General features: G+C 44.7%; 1 protein-coding gene across 2 annotated transcripts in view; it reads left to right on the forward strand.

The window, feature by feature from the left end:
- Positions 1-16,423, forward strand: part of WWP2 (WW domain containing E3 ubiquitin protein ligase 2) — a 181,896-nt gene that overhangs the window by 85,631 nt on the left and 79,842 nt on the right. For both annotated transcript variants that reach the window (XM_012437474.3, XM_012437473.3), the window contains exon 6: positions 1,724-1,820. In XM_012437474.3, coding sequence (XP_012292897.1) covers positions 1,724-1,820 — 97 coding nt within the window. The remainder of the gene's footprint in view (positions 1-1,723; positions 1,821-16,423) is intronic.

Raw genomic sequence — 16,423 nt, forward strand, 5'->3', positions numbered from 1 at the left:
AGAGCTTGGTTCTCTACTAGGCATCTTGGTTGGAGTACCACTCAGCTTGACCCGTAGCTAGCCCTCACTCTTCTTAGCACCCTGGATCAGTATCATGACATGAATTTTCAGGGGCTGCTTTCTGATCAAGGGCCACATTAATTGTCCTATCTTTGTAAATGTATACTTGTTTGATTTGATAGCACAGAAAAACATCTTTTCATCCCATGTGGACTTCGGAAAATGAAGTATCTTTATCAAATGTGACTTTGGCCTATTATTTTCCTTCCTGATACAGTTACACATGTTGGGGAGGTTGAGGGTGTTTTTATGAGAGGCATTGGTTGGGAAGGGGACTTTTTGTTCTTCTAGAGATATACACTAACAAAATACAGACAGAAGCAGGGAGTTTGGAGAGTGTCCCCTGCTTTGTCCTGAATGTTGCTTGTTTGTTTCTTTTGACCTAGTCTGAAATTAGTCACCTTTGGATCTAGCAGGAAATTATTTCATGAAGTCTGAGGTCTGAAATGGATTGGGTTTCTCCATAATTTTTCTTATTAAATGTTTTGTTAGATGTGATGTAACCATGGCACTTCTCAGGCACCAAGCAGGATTTCTGTAACTTCAAAGGGGTGCAATTTGAATTCCAATTCAAGAGCAGTTGGTTGGAATCTCAGTGGCTGCATGGGCCTTGACTGTGGAGAAAAATCCCTTAACTGTACTGATCAGCGCTTGGGGTGCTTTGGTGCTTGGAGAAAAACGTGCCATTCACTCATTAACACATATATACGTAATTGTATCTAACACATATATATGTAATTGTATTCAACACATATATGTATAATTGTATCCCTGATATGCACTAGGTCTTAGACCAGGTGCTGGCCATATGGCAGTGGGCAAAATTGACATGGTCTCCACTGCTTCAACTTCATTGAGGAGTTGAGCTCCTCAGTGCTTCTGTCTTTTCTTGTGATTGATTCCTTTCTATTAGTGAAAACCACAGGGTGGTATGAGATTCCTGTACTTTGTGGGGCGGGGGATATCTCATCTAAATTGGGGGAGTGTCAGGGAAAGTTTCTCAGAGGAAGCTGAGACCTGGAGGATAAGGGGTTTAGACAGGCCAAGGTGGGGGTGTGGGGTAACGGAGTTGCTTGGCCTGTGGTGGTAACAGAGGCAGTCAGCAAGGTTGGATTATTAGGAGCAAGAAGGAGAGAGAATGGAGGAGGTGAGGCCAGAGAAACAGGTCAACTCAGATCACGCAGCCTTGAAGTCCTTGGTGTAGGGATTTTGAACCTCATCTTAAGAAACAGAAAGTTGTTGAAGGGTTTCTAGCAAAATACAATGATGACCTGATTTGGCTTTTGAAAAGCTCTATGAGTGTGTTATGAAGAAATGCCCCCCATTCCTGGCCCCTACTTTGCACAGTTAGCATTTGTTCTCTATCTCACATTTTTGAGGCTGAAATTCATTTAATGACTAAGATAATGTGCTCGTAAGTGCCTTGGATGTTCTTCAATGTCTTGGAGAAGAGAAGCTGTTTCCAAGGTTTGAGCCTCACTGCTCCGTGGCATGGATGATTCTCTATGATCGTCCCTGTTCCTCTCCTGCCGTGGCTGCAGCTTGCCGGATGTCCATATCCCGTGGTGGTGGGCGACTCTAACACACAGAGGGCCGTCAGATCTCAAACACAAGTTGAGCTCCTCAATGCTGCTGTCTTTTCTTGTGATTGATTCCTTTCTAGGATCACAGCCACCTTCGAGAGACTCCAGTGGAACAGTAGCAGCTCCAGAGAACCGGCACCAGCCCCCCAGCACAAACTGCTTTGGTGGAAGATCCCGGTAAGAGCCCCTTGGCAATAAGAAGGAGCTGGGAAGATGCTTAGAGCTATTGAAAACACTCTGTGAAGTGGCGGGGAACATTTTATGGTAGAAACTGTTGGAAATTTCCAGAGATCTTATAACTGACTTAGTTAAGGAGGCTAAGAGAGAAGTCCAGAGTTCAGGATCCTTTTATTTTTTGAAAATGGAATTTAAATTTAAAATTTTTATTTTAGATTTAGGGGTGCATGTGTAGGTTTGTTACATGGGTATCCCATTGCCCACATAGTGAACATAGTGTCCGATCAGTAGCTTTTCAGTCCTTGCCCCTCTCCCTCCTTGTGTTTGGAGTCCTCAGTGTTTATTATTTCCATCTCTGCGTTCATATACGCCCAGTGTTTAGCTCCCACTTATAATGGTAACATGCAGTATTTGTTTTTCTGTTTCTGTGTTAATTTGCTTAGGATAATGGCCTCCAGCCTCTGGCTATACTCATGTCACTGCAAAGGACATGATTTCATTCATTTGTTTTGTTTTGTTTTTTGATATGGGGTCTCGCTTTATTGCCCAGGCTGGAGTGCTTGGCACCATCAGGGCTCACTACAGCCTTGACCTCCTTGGCTCAAGCAGTCCACCTACCTCAGCATCCTGAGTAGCTGGGACCGCAGGCATGGTTGAGCACCACCACCCCTGGCTAGTTTTATAAATTTTCTTAAAGATAGGGTTTTACCGTGTTTCCCAGGCTGGTCTCAAACTTCTGGACTCAGCTAATTCTCCTGTCTTGGCCTCCCAAAGAACTGGGATTACAGGCTTAAGCTACTGTACCTGGCTTACTTTTTTATTCCTTTTTATGGCTGTGAAAGAATTCAAGATTCTTAGAAGGGTCAGAGTTTCCTTGATGAAGATTCGGACTGGCTAAGTAGGTTATTGATAAAAGGAACTATCAAACAGGAAACTTGACAGCTTTTTTGTATGTCTGGGGCTGCAGCCACCATTATTCTTCCTGGACACACATAGAAATGCTTAGAGCAATGGTTCTTTGTGAAATTTTCTGGCTATGCATTCTGCTTTCGGGGGTGGCCCATGGTTCCCTCTGAGTGTTGGTTAAGACCTCCTACACTTAGAGTCTAAATATTATACTTGTTATACGTGTTATGAATGACATCATTTTATTTACTGAAATTCTCATTTTGTACCTGTGTTAGTAGTGCAAACTCATTTCCATGGCAACCGAATGTCTAGGCAGGAACATAGTTCCAAGTATATTAGAGAGATGAGCGAGGGGGTTGGCACCTTTGTTTATTGTTTATTGTAATGTGCAAAATCCCCATATAGTTAAAGGACATTTTAAGGAAAATAAATGTACAGACTATGAATGTAGTCTGTAAATCTTTATTATCTGCAGAGAGTAGAGGAATAACTGGCAGTAAAAATCTTCACAAACAAGGCCAGGCACAGTGGCTCATGCCGGGAATTCCAGCTCTCTTGGGAGATGAAGGTGGGAGGGTCCGCTCAAGGCCAGGAGCTCAAGACCAGCCTGGGCAACATAGGGAGACTCTGTCTGTATAAAAAACAGAAAAATTAGCCAGGCATGGTAGTGTGTGCCTGTAGTCCCAGCTACTTGGGAGGCTAAGGTGGGAGGATTTCTTGAGCCCAGGAGTTTGAGGGTGCAGTGAGCTATCAAAAAGCCACTGCACTCTAGCCTGGGTAACAGTGAGACTATGCCTGTAAAAAAAATAAAAAATAAAAAAAAACCTTCCCATGAAGATCCCGGGGAGGGGGAATAATGCTTTGAAAAATGGAATATGATTTTAGCCAAAACCCGCAGCATCTTGAAAGCTTCCTCTGAGGACAGCTGTCAGCTTCTCCAGATTTGGTTGTTTTGTGGGCTTATGAGGCTGCGGTGAATGGCAAGTCGGGGAGCAAGAAAAGATGGATGTTTGGATCCTTTTTCTGTAGATGCTATTTCTCCATTCACTTTTCTCCAAGTCACCGTAAAAGTGTTGCTTCACTCCTGAAGACCAGTCACGTTTTCCGTGACTTGGTAGGTGACTTACAAGACTGGGTAAATAGTCGGGTCTCACAGGGTGACGAATGACAGTGTAATTGGCAAATCTTGTGTCAACAAAGCCATGATGGGCATTTGGAATTGGAGGAAACAATTAGTTAAGCTAGAACAGCTCAGGCGAGGAATACTTGAGTATTTCACTCTTTAGCAAGTGATGCCTTCTTACTCTCACTAGCAGCTTTGGTGCAGGTAACTGCATCTTAGTCCTTTAGCTGAGTTGGAAAGTTTGCCTCAAACACACCCATGCCACTTAATTTAGGGCTCAAAGTCCAATTCAGCTCTTAGAGTTTGGACCTAATTTCTTGACCTATTTACTAGTCTCTGAATTTCTCTGGTTGATCGACCTTGAAATTCAAAGATCCTGTTAACCCTTGTTTGTTGTCATTGGTGTTGAGAATTGTTGGCTGTTAAAACAGCAGCCAGGCTGCAACAGGAAATCAGATGTATTTTGGCTCATCACACGTGGCAGACATTCAGTGCTAGTTAGTTACTGGTGGGCAAGGTACCTTCCAAACAGTGTAAGCCATATCGGGGTCCTCCACAGTCTGTTAGCTGCTGCAGGCTTTTACTACTCATAGCCTCTAAGTTTTCCTCAGCCTCTGCCATCTAAGTATTCATTCTGCACTCACATAAAACCTGTTGCCATTCAGAAGGAAACACTTTTGCAAATATTACCCAAAGGCTCTATCTTTGCCTCCTTAAAAGCCCCCTTTCTGCTTTCCTGTTGCAGGTATGAAGGTCACTGTGCACACGTGGTTTCAACTGTAGGTAGTAGCTGGGTAGTCTACTGGATAAGTGTGTAGGGCTTTGGAATCAGGAGATGCAGATCGAATCCTGGCCTGTCACTTACTTGTGATTTTGGATAAGTCACAAAACCTCTCAGACCCCCAGTTCTTTTATACTTTGAGGTATAAAGTGGGGATATTACCTGCCTCACAGGGTTTTTATAGGAATGAACTGAGATGAGGCATGTCCATCAGAGGGCCTTATATAACAGGAGTGCTCAGTGGAAGCAGCAACAGCTTTTCTTCGTGTCTGGAGACCCTTCCCCCCTAAGCCTGGGAAGTGAGGCGTTACTGGTGCATTTACATCAAGGACTGTAGTTGGGAGGTGATGAATCAGACCTTTGGGATCAAGGGCACTCCTTTGCTGTCCTTGCTTTCTGGGGGCAGAGAGAATGATGGGCTTCTGCCTGCTGCCTCCCAGACTAAATATTTAGCTTTTGCTGTCTGAATGGTAGGTTTTTCTTGGAATTGGGTGCTATTCACTGTGATCAAACAAAGGTGCTCTGATGTGCCCATGAAGGTGAAGACTGTGATGTCAAAGCAACCCTTTCCTCTCCTTCTTTCCCCTGCTTGGTAAAGCTGTAGAACTGGAACTGTGAAAGGGTTTTATCTGAGGGGTTCATTCCTCCAAGCTCATCCCACAGAGTACCATTTGCTTGCTAAGCAAGGTCTTAAAGCTCCATTTCTTAGTGGGGTCTTGCCTCCTCTTCAAGAATAATCAGATGAAGCCTGGGCACGGTGACTTATGCCTGTAATCCCACTACTTTGGGAGGCCAAGGCCAGCAGATCACTTGCGGTCAGGAGTTCGGGACCAGACTGGCCAACATGGTGAAACCCCGTCTCTACTGAAAATACGAAAGTTAGCTGGGTACAGTGTCATGTGCCTGTAATCCCAGCTACTCGGGAGGCTGAGGCAGGAGAATCGATTTAACCTGGGAGGCGGAGGTTGCAGTAAGCCGAGATTGCGCCATTGAACTCTCCTGGGTGACAGAGTAAGACTCTGTCTCAAAAAATAATAATAATAATTATCTGGTCTGGCACGTGGAAGCCAGCATGAGACTGCCACCAACAATTTGTGTGGCATAAATTTGTTTGCCCACAGACTGTGTTAATATGAGATCAGAGGTCTGATTGTAGAAAGAGTTTACATTATAAATTGTCATACACTCCTGTAATGGAATAGTGCTTCATAGTAAAAATGGGTGAAAGATGGTTATATCCATATGGTGGAATCTTAGAAACATAATGTTGAACAAGAGAAGCAGTCATAGAAAACAGTACATAGTATGACGCCATATGTAGAAAGTTGAAAAATGCAAAGCCAAACAATATGTGTTGTATGGATACCTTCAGAGGTAGTAAAACTATAAAAAATGGATGGGGCTGGGTGTGGTGGCTCATGCCTATAATCCCAGCATTTTGGGAGGCCAAGGCAGGTGGATCACTTGAGGTCAGAAGTTCAAGACCAGCCTGGCCAACATGGTGAAATTTCATCTCTGCTAAAAATATAAAAATTATCTGGGCATGGTGGTGCACACCTGTAATTCCAGCTATTTGGGAGGCTGAGGCAGGGACAATCGCTTGAACCTGGGAGGTGGAGGTTGCAGTGAGCCGAGATTGCGCCACTGTACTCCAGCCTGGGTGGTGGAGTGAGACCCTGATTCAAAAAAAAAAGAGGCCAGGCCCAGTGGCTCACACCTGTAATCCCAGCACTTTGGGAGGCCAAAGTAGGTGGATCACGAGGTCAAGAGATCAAGACCGTCCTGGCCAACATGGTGAAACCCCATCTCTACTAAAAAATACAAAAATTAGCTGGGCATGGTGGTGCGTGCCTGTAGTCCCAGCTACTTGGGAGGCAGAGGCAGGATCATTGCTTGAACCTGGAAGGCGGAGGTTGCAGTGAGCTGAGATTGCGCCACTGCACTCCAGCCTGGCGCCTAGGGACAGAGTGAGACTCTGTCTCAAAAAAAAAAAAAAGCATGGGAGTAATTAACTCTGCGTTTCGGAGGATGGTTATCTTTGGGAGGAAGGAGACAGGTATAATGAGGAAAGAGTACAAAGAAGGTTTCTAAAGTACTGGTCATGTTATTTCTTTGCCTGGGTGGTGGGTCCCAAGTGTTCATTTTTTAATTCTTCTTCAAATGAAATATATATTTAGAATCTTGCTCTGTCACCCAGGATAGAGTGCAGTGGTACACCCATAGCTCACTGCAGCCTCGAAATCCTGGGCTCCAGTGATCCTCTTGCCTTAGCCTCCCAAGTAGCTGGGACTACAGGTGTGTGCCACTACACTCCACTGCCAGGCTCTTTTTAATAACCCGTTCTCATGGGTTCCCAACAGAGTGAGAACTCACCCCCATGAGAGGGCATTAATTCATTCATGAGGGAATCCACCCCCTCATGACCCAGATGCCTCCCACTAGGTTTTACCTCCCAACACTGCCATATTGGGAATCAGATTTCAACATGAATTTTGCTGGGACAAACTGCATCCAAACCATAGCAGGGAGTCGGGGTAAAATGAAGCCCAGACTCTCTGAGTGGAGTTGTTCCTCCTAGCACCTTACGACTTCCTCTGACTTGAATAGCTGGCTCCTCTGTCTAGAATCTCAGTAAAATTTCCATAGTCATACAGGGAAACGGAACAACAACAAAAACACCAGAATTCATGTAAGGGATTCATGTAAGGGATCTTAGTTAAGAAGCTGTCAGCAGGGTTCGGTAGCTCGTGCCTGTAATCCCAGGACTTTGGGAGGCCCAGGCAGGTGGATCACCTGAGGTCGCGAGTTTGAGACCAGCCTGACCGACATGATGAAACCCTGCCTCTACTAAAAATACAAAATTATCCAGGCGTGGTGGCACATGCCTGTAGTCTCAGCTACTCAGGAGGCTGAGGCAGGAGAATTGCTTGAACCCGGGGGCTGAGGTTGTACCATTGCATTCCAGCCTGGGCAAGAAGAGCCAAACTCCATCTCAAAAAAAAAAAAGAAAAAAGAAGCTGTCTATAGTTAGGTGCAGTGGCTCATGCTTATAATCGCAGCACTTTGGGAGGCTGAGTTGGGAGGATTGCTTGAGCCCACGAGTTTGAGGCTATAGTGAGCCAAGATGGAGTAAAGCCCCTGCAGTCTAGCCTGGGCAACAGAGCTAGATGCTGCCTCTGGAAAAAAAAAAAAAAAAAAAAAGCAGCTATATATAGAGGCTTCAACAATTTATTTTCCTTTCTTATGTGCATATGTATTTAAGTTATTTTGTTTATGAATGCATGTGAATGTGCATGAGAGTGTGTATGTGTGTTTGTGTGTGCGTGTAGAGCTGGGGGCCTTTAATTTGCCTGTGGGTCTCATCAGCTGTCAGTAGTGGCCAACATTGGTCACAATCTGCATTTTAACATGTCTTTCCCAGTGATTCTTTTACATGGAAAAGTTTCAGAGCCTCTTATGATAGTTTTCTTTCTCCCTCCTTTACTCTTCTTTTTTGTCCTGCTTTGACGAAAACATACCAGATTTATTGGCTGCCTTGCCTCTCATTAATGGCCTCTGAAGATTTAAAAGATCTGTAATCTCAGAGATTTATAAAGCCCAACCGTCTCTGGTGAGCTCTAAATAGATCATCAGCTGTGTCTGCAGACAGCCTATCCCAGAAAGGAAAGAAAAATAAACTTAGGCGGGTGTGAGTCCACTGCGAACACTTCAGGAAGTCCTGGGAGGACCGGGGGAGAACTGGGAAGCTGAGCTAGCAGGAGGAGGTGGGGAGGGTGGACAGGAGCCGAGCCTTGGGCACTAGGCCATTCTCACAGTCATTGTCAGCTGGCAGTTGCCACCCCTCCTTCCACTGAGGTGACTAAAGGCTGCTTGATTGGGAACTGCAGTTATTTAGAGATGCTGCCATGTCAGCAGGAAAGTCCTGTCACCCAATAGCTTATGCTTAAAACCTGGCTATAGCCTCATTTCTGTTGCTGGGGAAGACAATGGAATAAGTGTAACGTATTTATTTATTTATTCAGTGATAATTAAGACATGGTCCCTGCTCCAACTCCCTATTTGTAGGCAGGGCTTTCTTCTGAGCAGTTGGTAAATATGGAATAGGATTGAGACAGTGGTCAGGGGTCCCAGTACATTCTCTAAGCCAGACATTGAAAAGTAATCATTCCTGGGCATAGTGGCTGTATGCCTGTAGTCCCAGCTATTTGGGAGACTGAGGCAGGAGGATCACTTGAGACCAGGAGTTTGAGGCTGAAATGAGTTATGATCACAGTGCTGCACCAGCCTGGGCAACATAGGGAGACCCCATCTCTTAAAAAAAAATGATGGAGATTAATTACATACTCATTTATACGTTGGTTTATTAATTTTGCATCAACTAAAATGATACACAGTACATTATTATACATTTATTTGTTGCATAGGTATTTTTTTGGCATTTATGAGCCCAGAGAGATCTTTAAAACCACAGATGTGGAGTATTATACATTTATGTATTGCATAGGTGTTTATTTGGCATGTATCAGCCTAGAGAGATATTTATACTCCAGATGTGGCATGTGCCAGAAAGTTGGTTATAAACTAGGAGGAAGGAAGGCAAATATCTGCCGTTGAAAGCAATTTCACTTGATATACATGAACGCCAAGCTCTGAGCTAGGTTGTGGTGATTAAAAGATGAAAAGTCAAGGTCCCTTGCGTCAGGGAGTTTCTGTAGTAGGAGACAGATGCATTGATCACACTTAGAGTCTAGTGTGATGGATCCGCGGTGATGGTGTGTACACATGCAAGAGGGATGTAGTGGGATGTTACCTAGATCGCCTGGGAGATTTAGGGAAGACCTGCCACATTTGAGCTGTATTTTGAAGGAGTTTGCCAGACCAGTGAAGTTGGGATCAGGGATGTACTGCAGGCAGAGGGTACAGCATGACCGAAGGCAGAGGGGAGTAAGAGAATTTGACATATTTGCGGAAATAAAAGTCATTTAATAATGTTGACATGTGAGATAACAGGGATGATAGCTTAGCAAACTTGGTTTGCAGGCCAAATCCAGCCTGCCACCTGTTTTGTTGTTGTTGTTCTTATTTGTTTGTTTGTTTTTGCTGAGTGAAATCTGCCATGATTTTTTTTAGAGTACTTTTACGTTCCCCCAGACATACATACCTCCTTCTCCACTATCAGCAACCCCCACCAGAGCGGTACATTTGTTAGAATGATGAGCCTTCATTGACACATCATTGTCACTCAAAGTCCATAGTTTATGTTAGGGTTCACTCTTTAATTTTTTTTTTTGGACAGAGTCTTGCTCTGTCCTTCCACTGGCTGGAGTGCAGTGCAATCTCAGCTCACTGCAACCTCTGCCTCCCAGGTTCAAGTGAGTCTCATGCCTCAGCCTCCTGAGTAGCTGGGATTACAAGCATGCACCACCATGCCCAGCTAATTTTTTGTATTTTTAGTAGAGTTGGGTTTTCACCATGTGGGCCAGGCTGGTCTCGAACTCCTGAGCTCAGGCAATCTGCCTGCCTCGGTCTCCCAAAGTGCTAGGATTACAGGCATGAGCCACCACGCCTGACCCCTTTGCCCATTTTTAAAATCTGGTTGTTCATTTTCTTAATGTTGAATTTTAAGCATTTTTTTTGTATATTTTGGTAAGCAGTTCTTTATCAGATATATGTTTTGCTAATATATTTTCCCAGTCTATGGCTTATCTTCTCATTTTCTTTACCACCTGTTTTTGCAAATACAATTTTATTTTTATACGGCCATACTCATTTATTTTTATATTGTCTGTGGCTACTTTCATGCTACAGTGGCATGTTGAGTAGTTAGAACAGAGATCATATGGTCAGCAAAACCTAAAACATTCGCTATTTGGCTCTTTGCAGAAAGTTTACCAGTCCCTGCTGTAGGAGATGGTTTGAAGGTGAGAGCAGTTCACAAAGGTCCTTTTGTGCTTTACTGAGGACTGTAGATTTTATTCTTCGGAGACAGGGAACCAGTGGATTTTGAGCAAGGGTATGGTAATGCTATTTCTGTGGTAAATTACTCAGGAAAGTAGTCTCATGGATGAATTTGAAGCTCTATCAATTGGGGTTCATTGCGGGAAACAGAAACCACTCTAGGTATTTTGAGCAGAAAAGGATTTAATATGGGGAATTAGATGCTTATAAAAGTCACTGGATGAGCTGGTGCAGCAGGAGTGAGGGGTCTCCCTAAAGTCTTTGGTTTCAGGCTCACAGGGTTGCAGCTGTAATCCACATGCCAAGAAGCTACTGCGCCCTTGCAACTGCTTTATGTATTTGAAGCGGATATCCAAGCAATGAGGCATGGAGTCTGCTGGAGCCCCGCCAGTCACCACCACCATAGGACAAATGGCTTCTGCCTTCCTTCTGCTTTCCAGATTTCTTGCAAGAACTTCTCATTGGTGCAATGTAAATCACACCCAGAGTGTATCTGCAAGGGAGTCTGGAAGTCTTCTAGTCCCTGCAATGAGTCAGTGTGGGCATGTGGAATAGAAGAGGGTAGGAATGTCTGACACAGTGGGGCTGAGGCCAGACTCAGGGACCGATGAAGAGGACTCTTGCAGGAACTGATGAGGCTGCAATTGATGACTAGACCGTACCGAATAGAGAGGAGACAAGAGAAATACCTAGAAATACCTAGGAGGTGTAATTAAGCAGGACTGCATGGCTGACTAATGAGACAAGGTGAAGGATGGGGGTGAGGGGATCCCAAATTCCTCTACTGTGATGTCATTCATGGAGACAAGAGACACAAGAGGCGGGGAGCTCATTAGGATGTCACTTTAAAACCACATACCTGACCAGGTGCGGTGACTCACGCCTGTAATCCCAGCACTTTGGGAGGCCGAGGCAGGCGGATCATGAGGTAAGCCTGGCCATCATGGTGAAACCCCGCCTTACTAAAAATAGAAAATATTAGCCGGGCACGGTGGTGCGCACCTGTAATCCCAGCTATGTAGGAGGCTGTACAGGAGAATCTCTTGCATCCGCGAGGCGGAGGTTACATTGAGCCGAGATTGTGCCACTGCACTCCAACCTGGGTGACAGAGCAAGACTCCCTCTCAAGAACAACAACAGAAAACCACATCCCCATGATGGTTGGCTTTGGTGTTCAGCAGTCTTTATGGAACATTGTTACTGCATGGCTCCGAGCAGAGTCATTTCTCTGAAAGTGCACCCATAGGAGGAGTAATGAGAATCCAAAATTAAGAAACACAGAACAAAACATCGTATTTCTGACAGTGAACCACAGGGCCACAATAAGGGTCACCACATTCAGGGCACATGAGTGCTAGTTCTACTTTAACCAGATCTGTATCTGGATTCTGCGACTTCTCAGTCCTAGAAAATCATAATTGAAAGGGGAAAAGTGTAGAGAGAAGCCAATAAAAAGAGTTAGGGTCTTGGAGAAATGACTTTCTAGTCATGAGAGCTTGACAGCTTGGCCACGTGCTGATGGAAGACCAGAACAGAACTGGCTGCAAATCTTTGCGCACATGTGGATGGCAAGGAAAGAGGGGTGCTTCAGCTATGGTGTTTGTGGCTGTGGTTTGGTGAGACGATGTTCGACTTTTTCTTTAGGATTCTGTTGGAACTGGATGGCTCCTTTTAAAGTGCCAAGGTCTGTGGAGATGGTGATTTGGGGTTTGGTTTAGTGACTGTCTTTCTGATGACATTTTAATAGCGTAAGCATGACTCCTTTCAAACGTTGAATTGATTCTGTATTTAGGCTTTTCTTTTCTTAAAATTTATTCATTTTTGAGATGGAATCTTGCTCTGTCGCCCACGCTGGAGTGCATTGGTGGGATCTCAGTTCAGTGCAACCTCTGCCTCCTGGGTTCAAGCGATTCTCGTGCCCTAGCCTCCTGAGTAGCTGTGACTACAGGCACCTGCCACCATGCCTGGCCTCTTTTTTCTTTTTCTTTTCTTTTTTTTTTTTTTCTTGAGACAGAGTCTTGCTCACTCAGGCTGGAGTGCAGTGGCATGATATCAGCTCACTGCAGCCTCTGCCTTCCAGGTTCAAGCGATTCTTCTGCCTCATCCTCCTGAGTAGATGGGACTACAGGTGCCTGCCACCACGCCCAGCTAATTTTTGTGTTTTTAGTAGAGATGGGGTTTCACCATATTGGCCACACTGGTCTTGAACTCCTGACCTCATGATCCACCTGTCTCGGCCTCCCAAAGTGCTGGGATTACAGGTGTGGGCCACAGCACCTGGCCTCTTCTTTCTTTTTTTAAATTTTGAGACAGTGTCTTGTTCTGTCACCCAGGCTGAAGTGCAGTGGTGCAGTCACAGCTCACTGCAGCCTTGACCTCCCAGGCTCAAGTGATCCTCCTGCCTCAGTCTCCCAAATAGCTGGGACTACAGGTGTGCACCACCACAGCAGGCTAATTTTTACAATTTTGTAGACATGGAGTCTGCCCATGTTGCCCAGGCTGATCTCGAACCCGAACTCAAGCAATTCACCAGCCTCAGCTTTCTAAAGTGCTGGGATTGTAGGCATAAGCTGCTGAGCCCAGCCAGCTTTTCATTTTGTTTTAGATAAATATAGTAACAGAACTAAAATCTAGAATTTATATTCTGCTTCACATGTACTGGATTTCATGAAGTTATTCTGCATCCTTAACTTGTTGAAAATGTAGTGGATGTATTTGTCTCAGTATTGTTGAGGCCTCCCATCCTTATTTCTTAAGTATCTTTTTAGTTCACTTCAGTCTGTCATCTGCCTCTATCATTCTGCTGCAGTTACAGCCGCCAAAGCCCCACCTGACCTGTCTGCCAGTTTAGCATCATGGACTAGTCCTCTCTAGAAATATTTCGTGCCTTGGTTTCTATAATAATGCAGAATCCCAGAGTGTTCCTTTTTTCCCTTGGTTTTATTGATTTTTTGTCGCTTTTTTTTTTTTTTTTCAGATGGAGTTTCGCTTTTGTTACCCAGGCTGGAGTGCAATGGCGCGATCTCAGCTCACTGCAACCTCCGCCTCCTGGGTTCAGGGAATTCTCCTGCCTCAGCCTCCTGAGTAGCTGGGATTACAGGCACGCGCCACCGTGCCCAGCTAATTTTTTTTTTGTATTTTTAGTAGAGATGGGGTTTCACCACGTTGACCAGAATGGTCTTGATCTCTGGACCTTGTGATCCACCCGCCTCGGCCTCCCAAAGTGCTGGGATTACAGGCGTGAGCCTCCCAAAGTGCTGGGATTACAGGTGTGAGCCACCGCGCCCGGCCCGATTTTTGTTACTTAAAAAGAGAGTTTGATTCGTGCAAAAAAAGTATAAATGTATTATTAGTTTTTGAGACAGAGCCTTCCTCTGTCAACCAGACTGGAGTGCAGTGGTGCAATCTCGGCTCACTGCAACCTCCGCTTCCTGGGTTTAAGCGATTCTCCTGCCTCAGCCTCCCAAGTAGCTGGGACTACAGGTGCATGCCACCATACCCAGCTAATTTTTTGTATTTTCAGTAGAGATGGGGTTTCACCATGTTAGCCAGGACGGTCTCGATCTCCTGACCTCATGATCCACCTGCCTCAGCCTCCCGAAGTGCTGGAATTACAGGCATGAGCCACTGTGTCCAGCCTTACTTTCCACTTTAAGCCTATGTTTGGTCTGCCTTTTCAAGGAAAGTCTTTATGGGTTGAAGGTATTTTTGGCTCTCTGATTATTTCATAACGGAGTGTGAAATTCTGCATCCAGTGGTGTGAAGGGAACAAGAGCTCATTTACTGGCTACCAGTCTGCAGATTTTCTGTTTGGCTTTATGCTGAGTTTTATATATAGCTTGTCTATATGTTGGGTCTACTTTGTGTGTTTTCAAATGGCCTTGGAAGGTCAACCCCTTTTTTTTTTTTTTTTTTTTTTGAGACAAGGTTTTACTCTGTCACCCAGGCTGGAGTGCAGTGGCACAATCACAGCTCACTGCAGCCTCAACCTCCCAGGCCCAAGTGATCTTCCCACCTCAGCTTCCCAGGTAGCTGGGACTGCAGGTGTGTGCCACCATGCCTGGCTAAATTTAAAATTTTTTTTTTTAGTGACAGGGTCTTCCTGTGTTGCCCAGGCTGGTCTGGGATCCTCTTTCCTTAGCCTCCCAAAGTGTTGGGATTACAGGCATAAGCTACTGCACCCAGCCTAACAGTACAGCTCTTTAATGACAAAATGACACAAAGAAATTTTAATGAAATTAGTGAAAACTTACTAGGATGTGGTGCAGATACTTATTATTTTGTAGTGGAGAATGGGGGATTAGGGCCCGGTGGTTTTGTTCCTTTTCTTTGAAATTTTACCTTTAGAACCAGTAAAAAAAAAAAGTTTTATTTCAAATCAAGTAATACATTTTTTCTTTACACTTAGAAAAAGAATGATGAATTGGAGACTCCTGAGGAGTTATTTCTTCCACCTGGTTTGTTGTTTTTTGGGGAGGAGGGGGGTTGGGGGAGTGGTGCTGAAGCTTTCACCCAAATACCATGCCATGGCTCTGCGTGCCTCATTCATCTTTGTGTCCCCAGCAGGACCTAGAATAGTGCCTTGCTGCACGTAGTAGCTGCTCAGTAAATATTTGCTGAGCTGAAGGAGTCTCGTGTTCCTGCTCTTCAGTCGCCAAAACTTCTGAGTAGGTTATGCTGCTGGTTTACGTTCCCTGGCGCCCTGATTCCTGAGATGTGATGATTTCAGGACTGCAGGGAAGAGGGGCGCTCTTTATCAGAACTGCCTTGTGCTTGTAAGGTGAACCACCAAGAGTGTGCTGGGGTCCCACTGCCTGCACAGTCTCTGCGGCTTCATCTGTTTTTTCTTCATGATTGATATTTCTGTGTTGAATTGTTTTTTTCAAATCCTTGCAGCTTTTAAGGTTAATATTGGAATCAGAGAAGAATTGACACATAAATAAGTCTTGTTTGGGAAAAGAACATGTAAAGTCTGTGTACTTCAACTCTGCCAGAAAAGAACATTACTTACTGTCTAAGAATAGGTAATACCTCATTTATATCCAGGTGTTCAAATTCCCAAGTGATTGTTGAATCTTAGGAATGTGTGTCTCCCTAAGGATATTAGGATCACTGGAATGCTGCTCCTTTGAGATGGTCACTGGATCACACAGAGTGATGCCGTAACTGTATGAGGCCTTCTGAATTAGACCAGCAAGAACTGGGTCAAGGCCCTTCCCTAGCCGTACATGTATTTGAGAGTTCCATCTTCTACTGTGGAAACTGAATTGTCATTTATCAGCATTCATTTTCTATTACTATGTAACAAATCACCACAAACTTAGGGCTTAAAACAACACCATTTATTAGCTCATAGTTCTGTATGTCGTAAGTCCAGGATCACATGGCCAGCTTTTCCCTTCAGGGTCTCACAAGGCCAAAATCAAGGCTCTGGCAGAGCAGCCTTCTTATCTGCATATGCTAGGGAAGAATTCACTTCAAAGGTCATTCAGGGCCGGGCACAGTGGCTCATGCCTGTAATTCCAGCACTTTGGAAGGCTGAGAAGTGGGCAGATAGCTTGAGACCAGGAGTTTGAGACCAGCCTGAGCAACATAGCCAAACCCCATCTCAACAAAAAGTACAAAAATTAGCTGGGCATGGTGGCGTACACCTGTCATCCCAGCTACTCAGGAGGCTGAGGTGGGAGTATCGCTTCAGCCCAGAGAGGTCAAGGATGTAGTGAGCTGTGATTGTACCACTGCTCTCCAGCCTGGGCAACAGAGGGAGACCCTGTCTCCAAAAAAAAAAAAAAAAAGTCATTCAGATCCTTAGCTGAATTTAGTTACTTGCGG

Source organism: Aotus nancymaae, unplaced genomic scaffold, assembly GCF_030222135.1.
Source record: "Aotus nancymaae isolate 86718 unplaced genomic scaffold, 86718_ANA_hifiasm-v0.15.2.pri h1tg000030l, whole genome shotgun sequence".
NCBI classification, from domain to species: domain Eukaryota; kingdom Metazoa; phylum Chordata; class Mammalia; order Primates; family Aotidae; genus Aotus; species Aotus nancymaae.